Raw genomic sequence first — 21,453 nt, 5'->3', positions numbered from 1 at the left:
AGGAAATTAACTATTTAGAAGCACTCAGGGGTGAAAGAAGTTTGCAAACTATGCCAGGAGTCCTGCCTCAAGCCTACGCAGTGCCATGCCTGGTGACCCCCCACTCTCATGCACACCCGCAAGCTCGGTGGGAGTGAGATGGATAGGCCGCATCTGGGCCAGATCCACAGCTGTCCATGGGGAAGGCTCAGACTGCTTTGTGTGCACCCCCATTCTGGGTGGATAAAGAGAGGCTCTCCACAGAAGAGGACGCAGTGGCCTTCTCATCCTCACATACCCCACCTTTCTTCCTGTTGGGGACCCACCCTCTGGGTGCACCTCCCCCACCCCAGCTTCACCTCTGCTGTGGAGGCGTAGATCCCAAGCAAAGCAGTGTTTGCTCACAGCACACCTCCAATGTGGATTTTGTGTATTTAAAATGCTCCTGCTAATTCAGATGGTTTTGCTGGGGGGGGGGGAGGGGGGCGGAATTGCCTAGAGGGGCCTTTTTCTGGCATTCCGATTCCTTCACAGAGAAACCATCACAAGCTGGGTATGACCCAGTCAACGATGACACTTCGGAAGAGCTTGCAAGCTGTGCCTGCTCGGGGGTTGCGTGCAACTGCCATCCTTCCATACAACATTCCTGTCAGGTAGACCACTGATATTCCCAGTTTTCTGAGACTGTTGGCCTGCTGCCCCAGAAACAAAGACGGGTCCCATCAGGCCAAGCCCAGCATTGCGGCCACCCAAATGATCTGTCCTTGGCTGCAGCACATGGCTGAGGCTGCTGAGCCAGCTTCCCCCGACCGTCCCCGTACTACGTTGCAAGGGTTCCAGGTTCTCTGCCTACATTACCTTGGCCACCCTTTCAACACCCTGTCCAGGGGCAACACCTCTGCTCCGGTACTTTCCCCAGGAGATGGCAAGCCCCACAAGAGGCCCGCTGTGCCAGCAGCCCCACAACTGAGGAAGCCTGTCATGTTGCAGCAGGGCCCGGTCTTGGCAAAGTCTAGTCAGGAGCCCGGCCAGCTCCCAGCAGCAGGCTCAGTGGCACTGACTTCCTCCAAGAAGGTCAGGTGGGGCAGCCAGCTACTTGTCGTGAGAATGAAAACAGAACAACAATGTCACCCCCGTTGGGTCCCCATTGCGAAAAAAGGCGGGGTAGACATTAAATAAATATAACAGACAACATTCCAACTGCAGGGAATGCAAATGTGAATACGAATGTAAATGGACTGAAACCCCCACCCACAATGCAATGCAGTCAACCACACCTTTGCATAACAAATTCCACCCAAACACTTACTGATTGGTTCCCCACCCTGGGACAAGGACAATATATACCCCACTAAACATTCCTCTCTCACTAGACACAGTGTGTAGCACACTTCCCTCTGTGATACACCTCTGAAGATGCCAGCCACAAATGCAGGCAAAACGTTAGGAACAAGATCCACCAGACCAGACCACGGCCACACAGCGTGGAAAACCCACCACAACCAGACAATATTCCATCCACGTGGCGTAGTGAAAGAGCACTTGCAATTTAAAGGGTCAAGTAGCAGGTGCTGTGGAAGACCTCAGCCAGAGCCCCCAGAGCCCCCTTGGCCTGTCTGGGTAGTCAGACAATCCTGACCATGATGGTCCAAGCAGGTGCTGTGGATCAGTGTCAGGCAGATTCATGTAATAAGAGAGACTAAATGGAAATAAAACCCAAGGATGACCCAAAGTCTTATTCAAAGCCCTTCTGTATGAAAGTGTATGAAAGGCATGACAAAGCTTCTGGTGAAAAGAATTCCACAATTTAGAGGCAGTCACCAAAAAGGCCTTGTCCAAGGGCCTCCACTTGACCCAAGGTGGCTCCCCAAAGGAGAGGCTCTCAGGTGTCCTCAGAGCCTGAGCAGGTTCATGAAAGTGCCCTGGGGAGTGGGGGGTGTGTGTGCTCTGCAGCCCAGTCAAGTACTTTGAAGTGCAAGGCCATTACTTTGAATGGGCCACAGAAACAGACTAGAAGCTGAAATGTGACAAGCCCGTCTCCTTTGGACATGGTGGGACCAATGACACCTCTGGACCAAGGACGTAGGTAAGGGGGGGGGGTTTCTCGGGTTCAAAAAAACCCCATTCATGTCCGAAGCTCCGCCCCTCAATTTATGGGTTTTTAAAACATTTGTAGTGGTTTTTTTGTTTTTGGCCTGCAGGGGGCGCATTGTTTGGGCTAGCAGCACCAAACTTTCAGGGATTGTTTGGGGGACTCTCCTGATGATGCTACCCGTGTTTGGTGAGGTTTGGTTCAGGGGGTCCAAAGTTATGGACTCCCAAAGGGGGTGCCCCCATCCTCCATTGTTTCCAATGGGAGCTGATAGAAGATGGGATTACATCTTTGAGGGTCCATAACTTTGGACACCCTGAACCAAACCTCACCAAACACGGGTAGCATCATCAGGAGAGTCCCCCAAACAATCCCTGAAGGTTTGGTGCTGCTAGCCCAAACCTGAGATGTATTATCAGGAGAGTCTCTTATTATTCACCAAACCTGAGATGTATTATCAGGAGAGTCTCTTATTGATACTACCCAGGTTTTGTGAAGTTTGGTCCAGGGGGTCCAAAGCTATGGACTTCCAAAGGGTATGACCCCATCCCCCATTGTTTCCAATGGGAGCTAATAGGAGATGAGGGCTATATTTTGAGGGTCCATAACTTTGGACACCCTGAACCAAACTTCACCAAACCTGGGTGGTATAATTAGAAGAGTCTCCTAAAGATACCCTGAAAGTTTGGTGCTTCTAGCTTAACACTTGCACCCCTGACAGCAGGCACCCCCCAAATTTCCCTAGATTCTCCTTTTAAATCCACCCCCTTCGTCATGGATTTAAAGGGAGAATCTGAGGTCCTCAGTTTAGAAGAAGAAGAAGAGGAGTTTGGATTTATATCCCCCCTTTCTCTCCTGTAGGAGACTCAAAGGAGCTTACAATCTCCTTGCCCTTCCTCCCTCACAACAAACATCCTGTGAGGTGGGTGGGGCTGAGAGAGCTCCGAAAAGCTGTGACTAGCCCAAGGTCACCCAGCTGGCGTGTGTGGGGGTGCACAGGCTAATCTGAATTCCCCAGATAAGCCTCCACAGCTCAAGTGGCAGAGTAGGGAATCAAACCCGGTTCCTCCAGATTAGAATGCACCTGCTCTTAACCACTATCATGCCATTGCATTGAGAAAGTGCATGCTGTTTCAGGGTGGGGGGACTAATTCATCTTTAAATACAGCATCACTTTCAATGTTGTTTAACTGGGGACCCCAGATTCTCCCTTTAAGGTGGATTTAAAAGGAGAATTTGGACTTTTTAGTTTAAACACCACTGAAAGTGATGCTGTTTGGGGGTGGATTCCAGCATCAAAGCGGCTGCCCGCGGGGGGGGGGGACTCAGATTTTGCACTGGGCTCCATTTCCCCTATATGCCTCTGCCCAGAGGGGAGAGCAGAAGGAACTGCCGGCTGCCGGCTGGGAGGGCAGGGGAGGGGAGTCTGCTGTCCTCGGCCTTGGAGAGTTGCTTTTATAAGCGCTAGGCCAGGGGTGGGGGGTGGGGAGGTGTGGCCATGCCCTAGAGGTGGGTGGGGGTGTGGCCCCACCCCCACCCCCCCTTTAAAAATCTATACCTATGTCCCTGCTCTGGACCACCTTCTGAGGCAGCCCCACCTACAATGAGCCCATTAAAGTTTTCCCAGGTGGCTGCTGCTGGTTGGCCCCACCATCACAGGCCAGGACTGCAGAATCATCCTGGATAGAGAAAAGCCCAGGAAGGGTCCGGAGTCCCCCCACCCCCACCTTGGCCCACTCAGACAGCCCCTCCACGACAGGCCTTCCTGGTGGACACCAGTCCGCAGTTCTCCTTTTTGAACATGCATCGACTTCAGGTTTGCTCACCATCATCGGCCAGGAATAAGTCGTGATGTGCGGTTCCAAGGAGCCGGAGGGGCCTGCTGGCGAGGCCTGGCTGCTGCCTGGAGGAGGGGAGGCTGCCCGGCCCCAGGAGCCCAGGGGAACGGGGTCTGCTCCTTCTGGCCGCCATCAGACCCCTCCTCCCCCACCCGGTGCTCTAAGGACCGGCCGGCCGGACCCCCGGCCCGGAACCCCAGGCTAGCCACTGCGCCAGGAGCGTCCCACAGCTGCAGGTTCCGCAGCCCCATAGAGATTCGGGGGCCGCTGCCCGTGGGCGGCGTTCATGCGCCCCCTCGGAAGCTCAGCAGCATCCGCGTCCCCTGAAACGGCGACGCCGGCACTTCACGGGCCGAGAGGCGGCAGCGTCGATCAGCCGGAGCTCCTTCCCGCCGGGCGGGTCCTGCAGACCTTCCCTTCGGCTCCGCCGTTCGGCCAGCCGGGCAGTGAGCGAAGGGCGGCCGGGCAGGGGCCTTCTGGGCCTCCCGCCCTCCCTCCGAGGAGCCAGCGGGGCCCCATCTCGGCCCTCCGCTCCCCACGGCCGCCGCACAAGAAGCCCCCGGCTGGCTGGCGGGCGGGCGAGGCCCGAGCCGCGCTGTCACCTGGCCGCCCTCCGGGCCCGGCCCTGCGCCAAGGCGCCCCCCGCCCTCCCCCCCTCCCGCGGTCCCAGACGGGCCCCACCCGCAGCGCGGCATGCCGGGGCTTCGCACTGCAGACTCACCCCAGCTCCCCCAGAAAAGCCGCGCCCGGGCCCGGCCTCGGCCAGCAGCCCCGCTCGGCCAGCGGCATCCGCGCCGTCCGGCGCCGGCAGCCAATCCGGTCGCCCCGCTCCGTCCCTCCCAGCCCCCGCAGGCGGGGAGCGTCTTGGGGGGGGGGGAGGGCGCAGCAGCCGGGCCTCGGCGGGCGGGCGGGCGGGCGGGCGGGCGAGCGGGGCTGCACGGCGCGGGGCGAGGGAGGGTCCCGGCTGGCGGTCAGGCGGGCGGACGCGCGCGCTTCCCCTGCGGCACACACGCAGCGCACGGCCGGCCGGCCAGCAGCCCCGGCGGCCCCGGCTCTGGAGAGGCGATCGTGCGGGCAGAAGCCAGAAGGAAAGTCTTGGGCAGGCGAAGGCGCCTCCGTCCCCCTCCCCTCGGCCGCCTTTCGCCGGGGCGGGGGCTCCTTGCTTGCCACTGTCCACGCCAGCTCTGCCCCGGGGAAAGGCGCGCCCTGGCGTCGGGTTCGCGGCCCCCCGGGTCAGGCCGCTTTGCGGATGGGGAGAGAAGGCCACGTACCCCCCGCAAGGCCCTCCTGGCCGGTACCCTTGCCAGACCCCAGGGCGGGCGGGCGGGCGGGGCGCCTGGGGCCCGTGGGCCGGACGACGCTCTTCCCTCGCTCCCATGCCCGCAGCGGCGGGGTAGGGCAGGGCGCGTGGCCCTGGCCCGGCGGAGCCTTCGCCCCAGCCCAGGCGCCCGCCCCGGTGCCTCCCCCGAACCAGCCTCCGCGGGAGGAGCTCCGGGCGGAAGACGGCGCTGGGCGAGCGCGGCGGGCCAGGCCGAGGAGTCTCGGAGGCGAGAAGGGCAGGCGGCATGGCGGGCTCCTGCAAGCGCATCGCCCTCTTCGGGGCCACCGGCATGACCGGCTCGGCCACCCTGGCGCAGGCCCTCGAGGCGGGTAAGAGGGAGGCCGGGGCACGAAGGCCCCCCCCGCCCCCAGTGGCCAAAGGGCCCTTCGGTTCCTCGCGAGGCCCTTTCTGACGGCAGCTCGGGGGGGGGGGGGACGACGACACATTCACCTTTTCCCCCTTCCACGCCCGCGCCGTAGGAGTGGGGTCCGTGGGTGGCCTGCGGAGTGATCCTAAGGGGCTGACTCTGCTTCCTGCCTGCCCGGCAGCCCAAGAGGGGTCGGGCCGGGACTTAAACCGGGAGTCCCTGTCCGGGCTGGCTGCCCTCCCCGCTGGACGCCGCCCCCGGCCCCCCACACCCCTCCCGCTCCTCGCCGCTCTCTCGAGCCGACCCGGTAAGGGGGGGGGGTCTGCCGCGGCTGCCCGGAGGCGCGGCGGGCGCTGATAAACCCGTGCGGCGTTATCTGTCTGGAACTGCCGCCGCCGCCTGTGCTGCCGCCCTATCTGGCCCGGCAAGGGGGTGGGGGAGCGGGCGCAATGCCGAGAAGGGCGCAGAAGCAGGAGAGCCCTGCTTGGCTCAGCCCCCGCTCCCTCTTCAGCAGCGCTGCCAGACCCCAGGCCCAAACCACAGGAGAGCACACACACGCAGGCTCTCCCTGCTGTCCTCCTGAGATGCCCCACTGTGGGTCGCCACAACTCAGGAGGTGACCGTGGGGCAGGTGCCAGGGCTGGATCTCCACCCTAGGAATCTCTCAAGGTAGCCACACGACTGGCCCTTGCCCAAAAATGCCAGGCATGTTTCAGGGTTGTTTTCTGGTTCACCAATCAATTCCTGGGCTCTGGCGGGGCCAGGAAGCCTGCCCAGAGACTCCGATTTCACTTCAAAAGGCAAAACTCCTCAAAGAAGCCTGTTGGTGAAATGCAAAGAGTCCTTCCGGGAGACCAGATCCCTTCCAGGTGTTTCAAAATGCAGGCCTGGCTGAAAAGCCTACCACAGCTCAGAAGGGAGATCCGGCCTCAGTGGGTAAGTACCTGCTTTGCACACCCAAAGTCCCAGGGTTCAATTCCAGCAGCCTCCAGTAAGTGCACCTCAGCTGGCCAAGGCTGAGAAAGATCCTTCCTGTGCCATATCTGGGTGAGCATCGGAGTCGGACTCATGTGTTGCTTTGCTCAGTTCTTGGTATGTTTCCACTATGTGCCACTGCTCTTTTCAGAAGGGGCTCAGGACTGCCTCAGCCTCACTGTCGACATAATAGAGAATCTGATGTGCAAACTTACTCTCCTTTAACCCCACAGGTTGTTTCTACAGTGAATCCTCTCCAATTTTGCGGGGGGGTGGGGGAGTTTCTGTCAAGTCACAGCTGACTTATGGCCAACTCGTAGTGGGGTTTTCAAGGCAAGAACCATTCAGGGGTGGTTTGCCGTTGTCTGTCTCTGCATAGCAACCCGGGACTTCCTTAGTGGTCTCCCATCCAAGTACTAACTGGGATCTGCTTAGCAACCAGAATGTCATGGAGACTGGGCTAGTCTGGGCCAACCGGATCAAGGCTCCCCATATAGCTTTTTCTATGTATTTCTTTATATTTATTCATTTATATATCAAATTTAATATACCCTTCTGGCGCTCAACATTAAAAAGGTGGCGAACAGCTTTTAAACTGAGCCCTGGGGGAAAGCCGACAGGAGCAGAGGTGACTTCGGTTCGGAATACAGTATCTATGGGGATGCAGACAGAGGAGGAGGTTTTTCTAAATCAACCACATACAAGCAAGGAACATAGCAATGTGCATGTGACAAGGGATAGTGTCTACAAAAGACTTGAGGGTAAAGCACATAAATCCCAGGTTAAGGACAGAGACAGGGTATATAGGTGTCTCTATGCTAATAGTAGAAGCCTTCGACCTAAAATGGGGGAGCTGGAGTACAGAGTTTTGAAGGAGGACTTTGATATAGTGGGCATATATATTACATGGTGGAGAACCAGTGGGATGCTGTTATGCCAGGTTACAGGCTCTACAGGAAGGATAGGACAGGGCGTATTGTGGACGGGGTTGCCCTCTATGTCAAAGAGAGCATAGTGTCACATAAAATAGACAATGAAAGGGGAGCTGATTCCCCTACAGAATCACTGTGGATATCAATACCAGGTGTGAAGGACAGTTTAATATTAGGAATATATTATCGTCCCCCTGACCAAAGTGCACAAGAGGATTCTGAGATGGAAAAAGAAATTAGAGAGGCCAACAAAAGCAAAAATGTAGTGGTAATGGGTGATTTTAACTATCCCCATATATAAACTGGAAAAATGCATGTTCAGGTCATAGTAAGGAGAGAGCATTCCTGGATATGCTAAATGACTGTGGCTTAGAGCAGATGGTTGTGGAACCTTGAGTCCATATGAGACCACACTGTTCAATTCCAACAGAAATTTTATATCTCCATTGTTTTGTATGTTCCAAATTGAACTTCACAACAGAGCTGATATCTCCTGTGCCTTGAGTCCATTCATAGATGGTACATGGAAAAATGAGAATCTTGCATAGAATCGCACCACGTGTCTGAATGCGTTTTCGAAGGTATCTTCCTCAGTATACCAATTCTCAATAGCTTGATTTCATCCTGGGGTAAACATTCTTCTACAGTGTCATCTTTCCCCTAGAGATCATCAAGATTTTAACTATCCCCATATAAACTGGAAAAATGCATGTTCAGGTCATAGTAAGGAGAGAGCATTCCTGGATATGCTAAATGACTGTGGCTTAGAGCAGATGGTTGTGGAACCAACCAGGGGAGAGGTGATCCTAGATCTAATTCTATGTGGGACCCAGGACCTGGTGCAGGAAGTCAGTGTTGTTGAGCCGATAGGGAACAGCGACCACAATGCTGTCAGATTCAGTATCTCTGCATGCGAACAAGTGACAACTACTAATGTAGTTACATTCGCCTTCGGAAAGGGAAATTTCTCAAAGATGAGGGGGATAGTGTGCAGGAAGCTGAAAGGGAAAATCAAGAGAGTCAAAACTGTCCAAGATGCTTGGAGGTTATTTAAAAACACAGTCTTAAAAGCTCAACTGGAATGTGTTCCGCAGGTTAGGAAAGGCAGCACCCAGTCCAAAAGAAAGCCACCATGGTTAACAAAAGAGGTTGAGGAAATTATCGGAAAAAAGAAAATATCTTTTAGAAAATGGAAGTCCAGTTTGACTGATGAAGAATATGAGAGGGAACACAAATGGTGGCAAAAGAGAAGCAAGTTAGCTGTAAGGGAGGCAAAAAAGGATTATGAGGAACGCATGGCTGCGAACATCAAGACCAGCAACAAACAGTTCTTCAAGTACATCAAAAGTAGGAAGCCAGCTAGGGAAGCGGTAGGCCTGTTAGATGACAAAGGAGCAAAGGGTGTGCTAAACGATGACAGGGAGATTGCAGAGAAGCTGAATGAATTCTTTGCATCTGTCTTCACCCAAGCGGAGGTGAGGAAAATTCCTGCACCTGAACCATGCTTCTTGGGAGGCGAATCCAAGGAACTAGCGAAGAGACAGTGGTAGACAAGGAAGAAGTTCTGGCAGCCATTGATAAACTAAATGCTACCAAACCCCCTGGCCCAGATTGCATTCATCCAAGAGTTCTTAAAGAGCTCAAGCATGAAATTGCTGACCTTCTCACTTTAATATGCAACTTATCCCTGAAATCAGGCTCTATCCCTGAAGACTGGAAGATGGCCAATGTCACACCAATTTTTAAGAAAGGATCTAGGGGGGACCCGGGAAATTACAGGCCAGTCAGTTTGACATCTGTTCCTGGTAAATTAGTAGAATCTATCATTAAAAGATAAAATTATAAAACATGTAGAAAAGCAAGACCTGCTGAGAAGTGTCAGCATGGCTTTTGCAGAGGCAAGTCCTGTCTTACAAACTTACTAGAGTTCTTTGACGGTGTAAACAGGCATGTGGATAAGTGGGGAACCAGTGGACATTGTCTACTCGGATTTCCAAACGGCTTCTGACCAAGTTCCTCACCAGAGACTGTTCAGAAAACTCAGCAATGAAGGAATAAGAGGAGAAGTCGTCCTATGGATTAAAAACTGGTTGAGGAACAGGAAACAAAGGGTGGGTATAAATGGAAAGTGGAGAGATGTAGGGAGTGGTGTCCCCCAAGGATCCGTTTTGGGACCAGTGCTCTTTAACCTATTCATAAATGACCTGGAAGTAGGGGTGGGTAGTGAAGGTGGCCAAGCTTTGCAGATGATACCAATTATGCAGTGTGGTGAGAACCACAAAGGATTGCCGGCGAGCTTCAAGCAGACCTTGATAAGAATTAGGTGAGTGGGCTCAGAAATGGCAAATCGCAGTTCCAATGTAGCAAAATGTAAAGTGATGCACATAGGGGCAAAAAATCCCAAACTTCACATACAAGCTGCCAAGGGTCAGTGCTATCAGTCACAGACCAGGAAAGGGATTTGAAGGCCCTTAGTTGATAGTTCCATGGGAATGTCAACTCAATGCATGGCAGCTGTGAAAAGGCAAGAAGCTCTATGCTACAGGGATGATTAGGAAAGGAATTGAGAAATAAAACTGCAAAGATTGTCATGCCCTATATATAAAAGCAGTGCATTGCGACCCGCGACTTGGAGCAATTGTGTTCCAGTTCTGGTTGCCGCGATCTCAAAAAAGGATATTGAAAGAGGAAGTTAGAAAAAAAAGTGCAGAGAAAGGGCAACAAGGATGATTGAGGGACTGGAGCACCTTCCTTATGAGGAGAAGGCTGCAGCAGCCTGGGACTCCTTTTTTTAGCTCTGAGAGGAGAGGCTCTGAGGGGGATATGATTGAAGTGTATAGGCAAGATTATGCATGGGGTAGAAAAATGCTTGACAGAGAGAAATGTTTCTCTCTTTCTCACAATATCTAGAACCAGGGGCATTCATTATAGAAAATGCCTCGAGGGGGAAAGAATTAGTGTAAGGAATTCTACTAGAAGCAGAAGCATAAGGCTATGCTCTTTGGTGTAAAAAGACCGTTTATTCAGACATCTTAGAAAAGCTCAAGTAGAAGTAGCGCCAGTGAGTATAAATAAAGATCTCCCGCCAGGAAACACAGGTTATAGCTTCCCATTCATCCCATCCCCTCCCGATTCCCATGGGAGCGACGGAGGTCTCATCTCTCCCTCACGCGGGAGATAAGGTCTCCCGCCCAGAGAAGCTGGCCCATCGCCCGGGCTGTGGAATGTAGTCAAGGCCAGGCGGCTGCCCCTCTCATCAACACCATTGACTCCCTTTACACTCTGCCTCCCTTAAAGAAGACCCCTCTCCCCCAGGTTTGTCTGCGGAAAGGAAATTTGCCGATTGGAAAGCAGAAATAAGGGTGGGGGGCTGCCAATAATTTTCGGGAATAAACCCATTGATTATACTCCAGAGGAATAATCACCCAAGAGACTAAATACCATTGTAAGCGTTCGCTATGGTGATTAAAAGCTTTAGAGTGGGATAAAGCGTCAATTTACGCAATGCTTGTGGCCATCAATAATGAGTCGGTGGGAGACCGCTCTCCAGGCGTCTTGGTGCATCCAGGAATGACGAGGAGCCTCCTCTTTGAGTAAACTGGAATGGAAGACAGGATGAATGTTACTAAGAGAGCAGGCAAATCCAATCGGGCTGGTGACATCATTAATCACTTTAGTAATCTGAAAAGGTCCCAATGACTTTTGCCTAGCTTTAGAAAACCTATGCACGTCGTCTCTATGAGATTTTTTGGTAGACAAATACGACCCAGGCTTCACACGCTAGAGGGAATCTGAAAGGTGCTTATCCGCTTGCAGCTTTTGGGAGTCTTTAGTCTGTTGTAAGGCAGTCTGGACGATTTCCACCCCTCGCCAGAGATGAAATCCATTGTTGAAACTCTGGAGGATCCACGTTTCCGCGAGTAGTTGCGGCAACGTGAAGGAGCCACCAGACACAATTTCGGCGGGGTTTTTTTCATACTGCTATGAACCGCATTGTTATAGGCGCATTCGCAAGCGGAATGAGCTCGCACTAATTGTCTTGGTGGTAGTTGGTGTAACAACGCAAATATCGTTTCTAGGGTTCTTGTCTGTTCTCTCCGACTCACGTCACTTTTAAACGTGGTAGAAGGTAAATCACGGGCGTGCCCCTAACAACCCTAGAAAAGTTTTCCAGAACTTTGAAATGAATTAGCTGCGATCCGGAGACCACCTTTAACGGGCGGAGGTGACGGTAAATATGCTGAATGAACAGACGAAACCAACTTAGGAGCGCCGAGGGATGGGAAGCACATGGAATAAAATGGGCTTGTTTAGAAAATAAGTCCACCACCACCCACAAGACCGGGTGTTGCCATGACTTTCTGGCAAATCTGTAATAAAATCCATGGAGATGACTTCCTCAGGCGGGAGGCCACGGAGAGGGGTTTCAACAACCCATGGGGCTTTCCGAGACGGTCTTGGCTTCTGCACAAACAGAGCAACCTTTAATATCGTCTCAACGTCCCAGCATCGCTGGCCACCAGAATTGACGGCGGCCAAATGCAGAGTTTTAGAAAGCCAAAATGTCCAGCCGGCGGGCATCATGGCAGGCCTTCGGAGAACCTGCTTTGGCGGAGGGAGGAGGCACGCACCAACAACTCTGCTACCAAACGCCTATTCTCCAAACGAATTGGGAGTAGCCTTCCTCCGCCCGAGGCGTCGCCCGCCTCCTCAAGTTCCCCAGAGGAGAGACCAGGCTGGGAATGGGCGGAGATAATTTCGAGTGGATGTCTGAGATCGGGTGACAGCCAGCCCCTATTGAGGGGGGGAGAGAACAGTGCTGAATGTCTCCGTAAGCTGGCTCCACCCTCGGTAGCGAGAGCGATCAGCCAGTTTATTGGTTTTTCCGGGGAAAAATGGACCGTGAGCGAAACGAAAAGAAATCGGCCCAACGGCGAACATCTTGAGGGGGGGGGGTGAGAGAGGCGACCAAGTTCTTGTGATCCCACCAAACCTGGAAAGTGTTTAGCCCCTCCAGCCAGTGGCCAAGTGGAGAGTGCTACTTTAATGGCCGCAGTCTCTTTATCCCCACAGTCCAGTTGAGTTCAGCAATCGAGAATTTCTTTGATAAATAAGCACACGGAACCAACCTAATATCTTTATTTCTCTGCAACAGGGCTGCCCTGCCGCTTTGTCCGAGGCATCCACGCGGAAACCACAAGCGGGAGATCTGGGTCAGGGTGCTTTAGGATAGGTTCGGTGGTAAAAGCAGACTTTAAATGCTGAAAGGCTGTCTGGACATTCTTCAGACCAGGAAAGGGGGCCTCGGCTTGGCGGACAGTGGATCTTTACCCTTAGTGCTGTAAGAGGTCTGTGAGAGGGAGAGTCAGTTCAGCGAATTCAGTATAAAGTCACGATAGAAATTAGCAAAACCTAGAAAAAAAGATTGGAGTTCTTTTCGCTGGTGGGGGGCCGACCATTGAGTGACCGATCAATCTTAGCAGGGATCCATTTGTAGGCCTCGGCGAGATTCGCAACCCAAATAGTCAATAGAGGTTTGGTGGAAACAGCACTTGGAAAGTTTGGCAAAGAGGGAGTTGTTGAGCAAGCGTTTCAATACTTCCCGAACCAATGCTTCATGCTCCTCCATGGTTTGTGAATAAATTAAAACGGCATCATCTAAGTACACCACTACCCTTGTACAATAAATCATGGAGAACTTCGTTGATAAGGTGGGCCATAAAAGCCCAAATCCCCACCAACCCGAATGGCATTATTAAGTATTCAAACTGTCCAAACTTCGTCTTAAATGCAGTCAAGTGTTCATAGCCTTCAGCAATTCTGACCCTGTAGTAAGCTTCTCTCAAGTCCAACTTAGTAAAGATGCGTCCCTTGCCCAATGCATCTAAAAGGTCCTTGATTAAAGGCAAAGGGTATTTATTGGACAGGGAGACTGCATTGAGACCTCGGTAATCTGTGCAGAGCCGTAAAGACCCATCTTTCTTTTTTTTTTACAAAACAATACAGGAGCAGCATGTGTGTGTTTGGTAGCCCGCCCATACGTATGAACCTTTGTTTCGAGGTTCTTGTCTAAGAAATCAGCCAGTTCCTTCTCCCTCATTGGGACTCATACGGTAGAGTTCTACCTTTGGGCAGTTCGCTGCTCTGGCTGTATTACGCATTTTGCAGTCAGTGTCTCTATGGGGTGGCAACTGATCGCGATTCTAACTCACTTCTGAGGAAATACTCTGGCTAGATCTTGAGTGCGACCGGGTGGGATGCCGGTAGAATCGGGGAAGCAATGGCCGCTGATGAAGCTAAGGGGTGTGTGTGTCCAGAGGAGAAGTCCCGAAGCTCTTACAATTCATGTAAGTTCCCACTTGAGGGAGTGGTCGAGTGAATTCCAAGATCCTTTCTTTCCAAAGGAATTTTTGGTTCATGTAACAACAAACCATGGCATGCACCCAGAACTATGGAGTGTTTGTAGCCACTGGCGCCAGAATAAAACTAATTTTTTCTCCCAATGGTCGGCGCAGCGAGGAGAACAGTTCGGGTTATGCTTTGAACTGGGCCGTCCTTTCAGCTTCTCCCGAAGGACCTGTCAGCCCATTTGGAGTGAAAGGTATATGAGCTTTAGCCAGGGGACTTAGTCTAGACCCTAGCTCCTCCCGCCACCTGGGGCCGCATTAAACAAATGGGAGCAGCCAGAATCCCACAAGGGAGCTGAGGCTATACCACGAGCATGCTTAGCGGGGTTGGCCAGAAGCTGGCTTGGATTGTAATGTGAGCGCTTTGCCTTCACTCCACCGCTGCCTGGAGTCGAACCCATGTCCATTGGGGGCTGAAGAAAGGCAAACAGCTGCTTCCCCTCCTCCTCGGGTCGCCTCGATGACTGTTTCTTTAGACCGAGCCCGTTAAGGAGTGACCCTCCTGATTTCTTGTGATGGCTTGGCAGATGGAGTGCGCTAGCGTCGGAGTGGTTGCTAGCTTCTGCTTTTTGGGCAGTTAGGCGGCTAGATGACTGGGACCTCCCGCAGTAAAGACACAATCCCAGTGTCGGCGACGAAAAGCCAGTATCCGAGGTGAGATCTCCATTAGGGCGGCTGGCTGGAAGCAGCTTGAGTTTGCGGACGCAGTGGCGGCCGGTCACGAGCATGGCGGCCCTCCCGGCATGAGCGTACGCATACTGCCGCGAGGCAGCCACTTTGGGATCCTGGTAATGCAATTCAATCAGCTTAATGAGTGCGAGGGGGACCCGAATTAAAACAACACCGTTTCCACGCCAGCTTGCCGGGCCGACAGCATCCGAGAAGTATTGAACGCATTTCATGCGCTCCAGGCCTACTCAGGAGGGAGTCGAAAGCAGCCGCCCGCCATAGCTAAATTCCGAACGGGCAAATTCTGCAAGCGAAGCCGGTTGCTCTTGTTGAATAGTTTTGATGGTCGCGGATAAGCTTCATTTTCCGCACCTGGATCTTGGAAGCCCGAGCCCTCAAGGCTTGGAGGTGAATCTCACGGGTACCGGTGGCGGAGAAATCTTCATCTTGCAAGGTTCAAAAGAGTCACAAACCAGTCGGCTGCTGCCCCCATCCAGGACTGAGCCGATGTCCCCGTATTTTAAGCTCGCTCAGACCCGGTATAAATCATCATAGTCCCTCCATGTGGAGCATGAAGTTGCAAAGATGAAGCTAGGGAAGTTTGGAAGCCCGGTCCCATCCCGAAGCGGGCAGGTATTGGAGAGGCTCCGTAGTAGCACCCTCTCCTGACGCCCTTGAAGGCGACGCAGGGGCGGCGGTTGGGCGCATGAGTTGAGCGGGTTGAGGCAGCTGATTCTTGTGAGGGGCTGGAGAATCGGGTGGAGGGTATCAGCGCCGGTGTGCAGCTGGTGTTCCCGGTGGGGAGCCGGTCCTTGGGGGAAAGGTGGCTGGGCCCAGCAGCGTCGCCCCTCTGGCGCCCGGCTGTACCTGTGACAGCGTGCAGACTCCAACTTTGGGCTGGCTCCTGGTCTGGCCCCATTGCTTCTTCAGTTCCCTCTCCAAGGCAGCCAGCTCTCTCTCCTCATGCCAGTCAATGCATCCTGGTGCGATGCAAAGCTGCTTTCTCCCGCTCCAATTTAGCCAGTTCGTCTCCGTTGAACAGCTGCAGTAAGTTCACTTTGTGTACTTAGCGGGCCTGAACACTTTCGTGTTGACGCTGTAAGTTCAGTTTGGAGTGTTCCAGGACTTTATCATGGGACTGATAGATTCTGGGCTATACGTCGCTTGAGCGCCTCTTTGGCACGGGTCCACCTGAGTTGGACTTCTTTGCTGCTGCTCCCCGTCTCTCTGCAGGTTTTCACGCTCTTGTTGCAGCTGTTCCGCTCCCTCTTCCCATAGCTGGCGCCGCCCATGCTTCTTGGGCATCTACTTGCACGCCCACTCCCTCATCCCAGCTCTCTTCTGGCGGGGAGAGGGAACAGATCCGCTGGGAGGGCAGGCTTTCTCGACTCCTCGCCGCCTGGACGCCAGGCATCGCGCCCACCGGTGGCTCCACGGGCATGCCAGTGCAGCCGCTGCTCGGGATCAGGGGGTCCCGATCGAAGACGGGTAATGGATACCCTCCCAATCCTGGTATAGTCCCAGTGTCACCGTGGTTCTCGGATGGGCCCCAGTGCTGTGCCACGGTGGTTCTTTGGGAGCATCACCAAAATCTGAGTCCAGGAATCGGGTTCAATGGACTCCTGGGTTGCCGTATGAAAGGTGGTCAGGCCCGCTCTCCATGACAGGTTGCATCTGGAGGTTTGTAATCCTACACCTAAACGGTAGAGATTCGATCCACAGGCCGATCCATAGAGACAGCTTCAAACCACTCATGTAAGTCCCTATGGTCGTCTTTCACGTCCCTCCTAAACGGAGTAAAGGGAAGACTCGCAAGGATACGAGGGACGGGAAAGAGTCACTCAGCGACCCTGCTCTCCCGCCGGGTTCCTCCAGATCCAGAGGGGAAAGGTCGGAGCCCTCTTTGGGGCCTACCGCACCTTCCCCAGAAACATCCAACCCATGCCGAAAAGGCACCAGAGGTCCACTGCACTAGGAATATAGATGAATTAAGGATTCCTGCCACAATGTAAGGAATTCCATAGAAGCAGAAATAAAAGGCTCTTTGGTGTAAAAGACCGTTTATTCAGACATCTTAGAAAGCTCAAATTTAGTGGCAGGAATAAGACTTCCCACCAGAAACAGCCGGTAACTCCGTCCATCCCATCCCCCTCCGATTCCCATGGAACGGAGGTCTCATCTCCTCGTGAGATAAGGTCTCCTCGGGCCAGAGAAGCTGGCCCATCGCCCGGGCTGTGGAATGTAGTCAAGGCTGTAATAAGTTGCCCTCCTCATCAACACCATTGGACTCCTTTACCAATTAGGACTAATAAAAGGAAACACTTCACTAACGGTGATTGGTGTTTGGAATATGCTGCCACAGGAGGTGGTGATGGGCGCTAATGTGGATAGCTTTAAAAGGGGCTTGGACAGATTTATGGAGGAGAAGTCGATCTCTGGCTACCAATCTTGATCCTGCTTGATCTGAGATCGCAAATACCTGAGCAGACCAGGTGCTCAGGAGCAGGAGCAGCAGAAGGCCATTGCTTTCACCTCCTGCATGTGAGCTCCCAAAGGCACCTGGTGGGCCACTGCGAGTAGCAGAGAGCTGGACTAGATGGACTCTGGTCTGATCCAGCTGGCTTGTTCTTATGTTCTTACCCTAAGTTACTCTTTCCCTCCAACAGGGACCAAAGTGACTTCCTTCATCCTCCTTTCCCCCCATTCCATCCACATACGTAGCCAGAGATGTAGGTGTGGATAAGAGTGTTTGACCAGCCCAGTCACTCAGCAATCCCTCCATGGCTGAGTGGGGATTCCTAATCTGAGTCTCCCAGATCTGAGCTGCACTCAACTGCCTCTCTCCTTCCAGGCTGCCAGGTGACGGTGCTGGAAGTGAACCCAGCCCGGCCTCTGCAGAGCTCTGGCAGCCAGCCCACGTCCTTGTGGGAGACGTGCTGAATCCTGAGGACGTCAACCGGACCGTGAAGGGCCAAGAGGCTGTGATTGTCATTCTGGGCACCCGCAATGACCTGAGTACGAGAGGCAGAACCTCCCCCAGCACCCCACTTTCCTTCCCCCCAAGATTTCCTGACTGTCCCCCTTCCACCCCTTGCTCATCAGGTCCCACCACCATGATGTCTGAAGGCACTCGGAATGTGGTGGAAGCCATGAAGGCCCACGGGATCCGCAAGGTCGTGGTTTGTCTCTCAGGTGAGCCTCTCCTCACCTCTTTGGGGGGGGGGGGGGGTCCTGCCAGCCACATTTCTTTCGGATTGGTACCTTGCTGCACACCACAGCCCTTTAGACCTGGTGCAGGATTTTGAAGCGCTTTATGGGTGAGAGATCTGACAACTCCCAAGTAATAGGATTTGCATTCAGCTCTCTAAGATCCAAGCATAGCAGGGGCTCTTTCCTCACAGCGCACTGCCTCTGTCACACTTCCCTGTGGCTATGCTTGCGCTCTTCTTCATGTGTCTCACGTGGATGGGGAGGCCACCACAGTCAGAGGCCCAGTGCAGGGGGACAGGCTGCCTGGCCCATGACAGGGTGCAGTGGGAGGGTTAGGGTTAGTAACCGGATTTCATGTACTTCTGACCCAGCATTCCTGATGTGGGATTTGGAGAAGGTTCCTGCCAAGTTGCGGCCACTGACTGAGGATCACATCCGGATGCAGCAGATCCTGAAAGAGTCCGGGCTGGACTGTGTCTACGTGATGCCTCCCCACATCGCAGGTCTGCTCACAGCGCCGTTGTGAGTGCCGTGGGGCGGGGCCCCTGGCTGCCCATGAGAGCTGGAATGGGCTGTAGCTGCCCTCCACTTGCACACAAGGAAATGGGCTGTGCTTGGGAATGGGACCCTTCTTTAGAGTCTGTACGTGTCAAGAAAACTTTGCAACAAATGGTTATCCACCTCCAATCAGGAGATCTAGACTGACTCCAACTCTTGGGGGCTAACACGACTAAATAATGTCTATCCTAATCAGGTCTGCTATAACAAAGTTCTCTTTCTTGCAGCATGAAGAAATTTTATCAGTCAGACATCCCATCTTTGGCCAGCAGAGCAAAGAACTGTTAAAATATTTTTTATTTAAAATAAAACATAACTTTTTGTATTAGGCAAGAACTTAACAAATGAAACAGCTCCAAATTGACCCTATGAATTCAGAATGAATAAATGCAATAAAAATTAAAGTAAATACCTGAGTGCAGCTCCCTAAGATTAAGGCAACTCAGGCTTGAAGCTGATAGGCGGAAGTCGATGTCAAACAGGACCCCGAGCACAGTGGAGACAGTCACAACGCTTGCTGTCTCCTTTGACAGACAGGAAGCCTCAGTGGCGGATAGGGGCAAGCAGTAAACCCTTCTAACTTTGACACCAGCTTATTCTCTAAATTCAATGGATGGAACCGTTCAAATTAACAATATTATGTGGACACATCATTATACTCATTAAAACTCTGAAAGTGGTGCTAGCAGGCCAGAATTAGAATGGTTTGTAATTAAACAACTATAATTCTGCTTTCTTCAGCTACACTAACAAACTTTGTTAAGAGTCCTGAACTTTTGGCACTATGCCTCACCAGCACGTCAACCTTACATAGGTTGAAACTATGTGAGAATGCATCAATCAACATGTGTACAACAGGGGTGTCCAATTTGGGCACTTCAGATGTTCATGGACTACAATTCCCATCAGCACCTGCTGGCATGGCCAATTGGACACCCCTGGATTAGAATAATTGGCATATGCTGATTTGTTTCATTCTCAGCAAAGTTGGTGCTCTATTTCCATTCATGGTCCAGTGCAGAATTGAGCAGTGTAAGCACCCTTTCCCTGAGTTGTGTTCCCCTGTTCACTGGTAACTCGGGAGGAAATCTAATTAAAACTTGGTCCTACTCAGTTTGGATGTCACTTCTCGTACTGAAATGGGTAGATGAACATTCCTCTTTTAAAAGAAAGGGGCAGCCAGCAGTGAATGTTTAGCAGATGAGGTGGTAGGACTCTTTCTTGGAAGCTGCATATGGTAGTCTTGGATATGCTGGCCTTTTGCATGTGTGCGGGGAAACTCCTGTTCCAAGACTGCTTCAGGCTTGACAAAGGAAAGGTGATGAAAACATTGGCCTTTCAGGTTTGAGCATTGCACTGTGTGTTTTTTCCCCTCTCTCTCTCCCAAGACCAGGCTTGGTGTATTGAGAAGGTACAACAGAGGAAAAAGAAGAAGAGTTTGGATTTATATCCCCCCTTTCTCTCCTGCAGGAGACTCAAAGGGGCTTACAATCTCCTTGCCCTCCCCCCCCCTCACTACAAACACCCTGGGAGGTGGGTGGGGCTGAGAGCGCTCAGAAGAACTGTGACTAGCCCAAGGTCACCCAGCTGGCATGTGTGACAGTGCACAGGCTAATCTGAATTCCCCAGATAAGCCTCCACAACTCAAACGGCAGAGTGGGGAATCAAACTCGGTTCCTCCAGATTAGAATGCACCTGCTCTTAACCACTACGCCACTGCTGCTGTAATAAACTACAGCTGTAACAAAATGGAATTTGGCACTGGAATTCCCAAGAGCAGCCTTCACAATATGCACGCTGGTGCTCAGAGGTCCCCCAGGTCCAACTTGTATTCTCTCCCCTTCCAGGTGACCAGCCGCTCACAGGAGACTACACAGTCACAGTGGACTCATCAGGGGGCTCCAGAGTCATCTCGAAGCACGACCTCGGGCACTTCTTCCTCAAGTGCCTGACTACCGCTGAGTATGACGGGAAAAACGTCTACCTGTCAAGGCATTACCCCAAGGAGTAGTGCCAACCCCTCCACATCTCTCCCCTCCTTCAAAATCCAGATGGAGACTGGAGAGATGGCTCTTTGGCGAAGGGAAACTCTGCATTTCTGCTTTGGCCTATCCAACTTCCCCCAATCCTCGACCTTTCCAATTTGGAGTACCTGGTGGCTGCAAATCTCACTGTGTGGTGCAGAGGCAAAACAGTGGCTGAGATTCTGCCTCATGCCAAGTGCTGTCACTACTGCCCAGGGAGCAAGCGGCCTTTCTTTCCAGGACCCCCTCCCCCCGCCCAGGCTGGCATACTTTGCTGTGTACCAGGCAGTGGGGATATTAAAACTGCCCATTGTTGTTTTTTTGTGTGGCTCTAGCATTGTTGCATCCATTTATTTATCAAGCCAGGGAAAACAGAAATGTGTGGGGTGACAGCCAGCCCAGGGCTTCACTTGAAGGGTGGGGGTGTGGGTGTGTGTGTGGGTGTGTGTGGGTGTGTGTGTGTGAGAGAGAGAGAGAGAGAGAAATTACAATTCTTAAACCAAGCCATTTGAGGAATGGTGGCCCTGGCTCCCTGTCTCCTGAAGACCCCTAATGTAATTCCCTTCCAGCAGAGGCGTAGCTACCATGGGATCATCCGGGGGAAAGTGCCCCGGGCGCCCCCTTGTGGTGGGTGCAAAAATTGCAGGTTCGTTTGTGGCTTTTTCTATTTTTCAGGTTTTATTTTTTCATTTTCGGCCTGCAGGGGGCACAGATTTTAAGTTAGCAGCACCAAAATTTCAGGGTATTGTCAGGTGACTCTTCTGATGATACCAGCCAGGTTTGGTGCAGTTTGGTTCAGGGGGTCCAAAGTTATGGACCCCCAAAATGGGTGACCCCATACTCCATTGTTCCAATTGGAGCTAATAGTAAATGGGGCTACCATTTTCAGGGCCCATAACTTTGGACCCCCTGAACCAAACTTCACTAAACCTAGGTGGTATCATAAGGATAGTCTCCTGCTGATACCACCCAGGTTTGGTGAAGGTTGGTTCAGGGTGTCCAAAGTTATGGACCCGCAAAAGGGGTGCCCCATCCCCCATTGTTTCCAATGGGAGCTAATGGTAAGATGGGGCTACCCTTT

At 52.7% G+C, this 21,453-nt stretch overlaps 2 protein-coding genes across 7 annotated transcripts in view; one reads left to right on the top strand and one right to left on the bottom strand.

Annotated features, from left to right (window-relative positions):
- The window catches only part of SPTBN4 (spectrin beta, non-erythrocytic 4), a 573,187-nt gene extending 567,388 nt beyond the window's left edge, over positions 1-5,799 (bottom strand). Inside the window, exon 1 of one of the 6 annotated variants that reach the window (XR_007244211.1) lies at positions 3,898-3,980. The gene's annotated coding sequence lies outside the window, so the exon portion shown is untranslated. Of the gene's footprint in view, positions 1-3,897; positions 3,981-4,630; positions 4,722-5,180; positions 5,298-5,680 lie in introns of those variants that run through there. The other 5 variants (XM_048492854.1, XM_048492855.1, XM_048492857.1 and 2 more) reach the window with 5 other exon arrangements.
- On the top strand, positions 5,475-20,690 carry BLVRB (biliverdin reductase B). Its single transcript, XM_048492886.1, has 5 exons — positions 5,475-5,600; positions 17,481-17,595; positions 17,683-17,772; positions 18,162-18,293; positions 20,196-20,690. Exons 1-5 carry the CDS (start codon positions 5,475-5,477, stop codon positions 20,357-20,359), a joined length of 627 nt encoding a protein of 208 aa, XP_048348843.1. The 3' UTR covers positions 20,360-20,690.
- The last annotated feature ends 763 nt before the right edge of the window (positions 20,691-21,453 follow it).

Source organism: Sphaerodactylus townsendi, linkage group LG04, assembly GCF_021028975.2.
Source record: "Sphaerodactylus townsendi isolate TG3544 linkage group LG04, MPM_Stown_v2.3, whole genome shotgun sequence".
Classification (NCBI taxonomy): Eukaryota; Metazoa; Chordata; class Lepidosauria; order Squamata; family Sphaerodactylidae; genus Sphaerodactylus; species Sphaerodactylus townsendi.
The sequence above is the reverse complement of the archived record's forward strand: the minus strand, read 5'-3'. Positions and strand labels throughout refer to the sequence as shown.

Bases quoted from the DNA above. Each gene is read 5' to 3' on its own strand.
- BLVRB (XM_048492886.1), top strand. From the start codon at position 5,475: ATGGCGGGCTCCTGCAAGCGCATCGCCCTCTTCGGGGCCACCGGCATG. The intron at 5,601-17,480 runs GTGGCCAAAGGG...GCCTCTGCAGAG, and splicing joins GAAGGCCCCCCCCGCCCCCA to CTCTGGCAGCCAGCCCACGT. The intron at 17,773-18,161 runs GTGAGCCTCTCC...CTTCTGACCCAG, and splicing joins GGTCGTGGTTTGTCTCTCAG to CATTCCTGATGTGGGATTTG.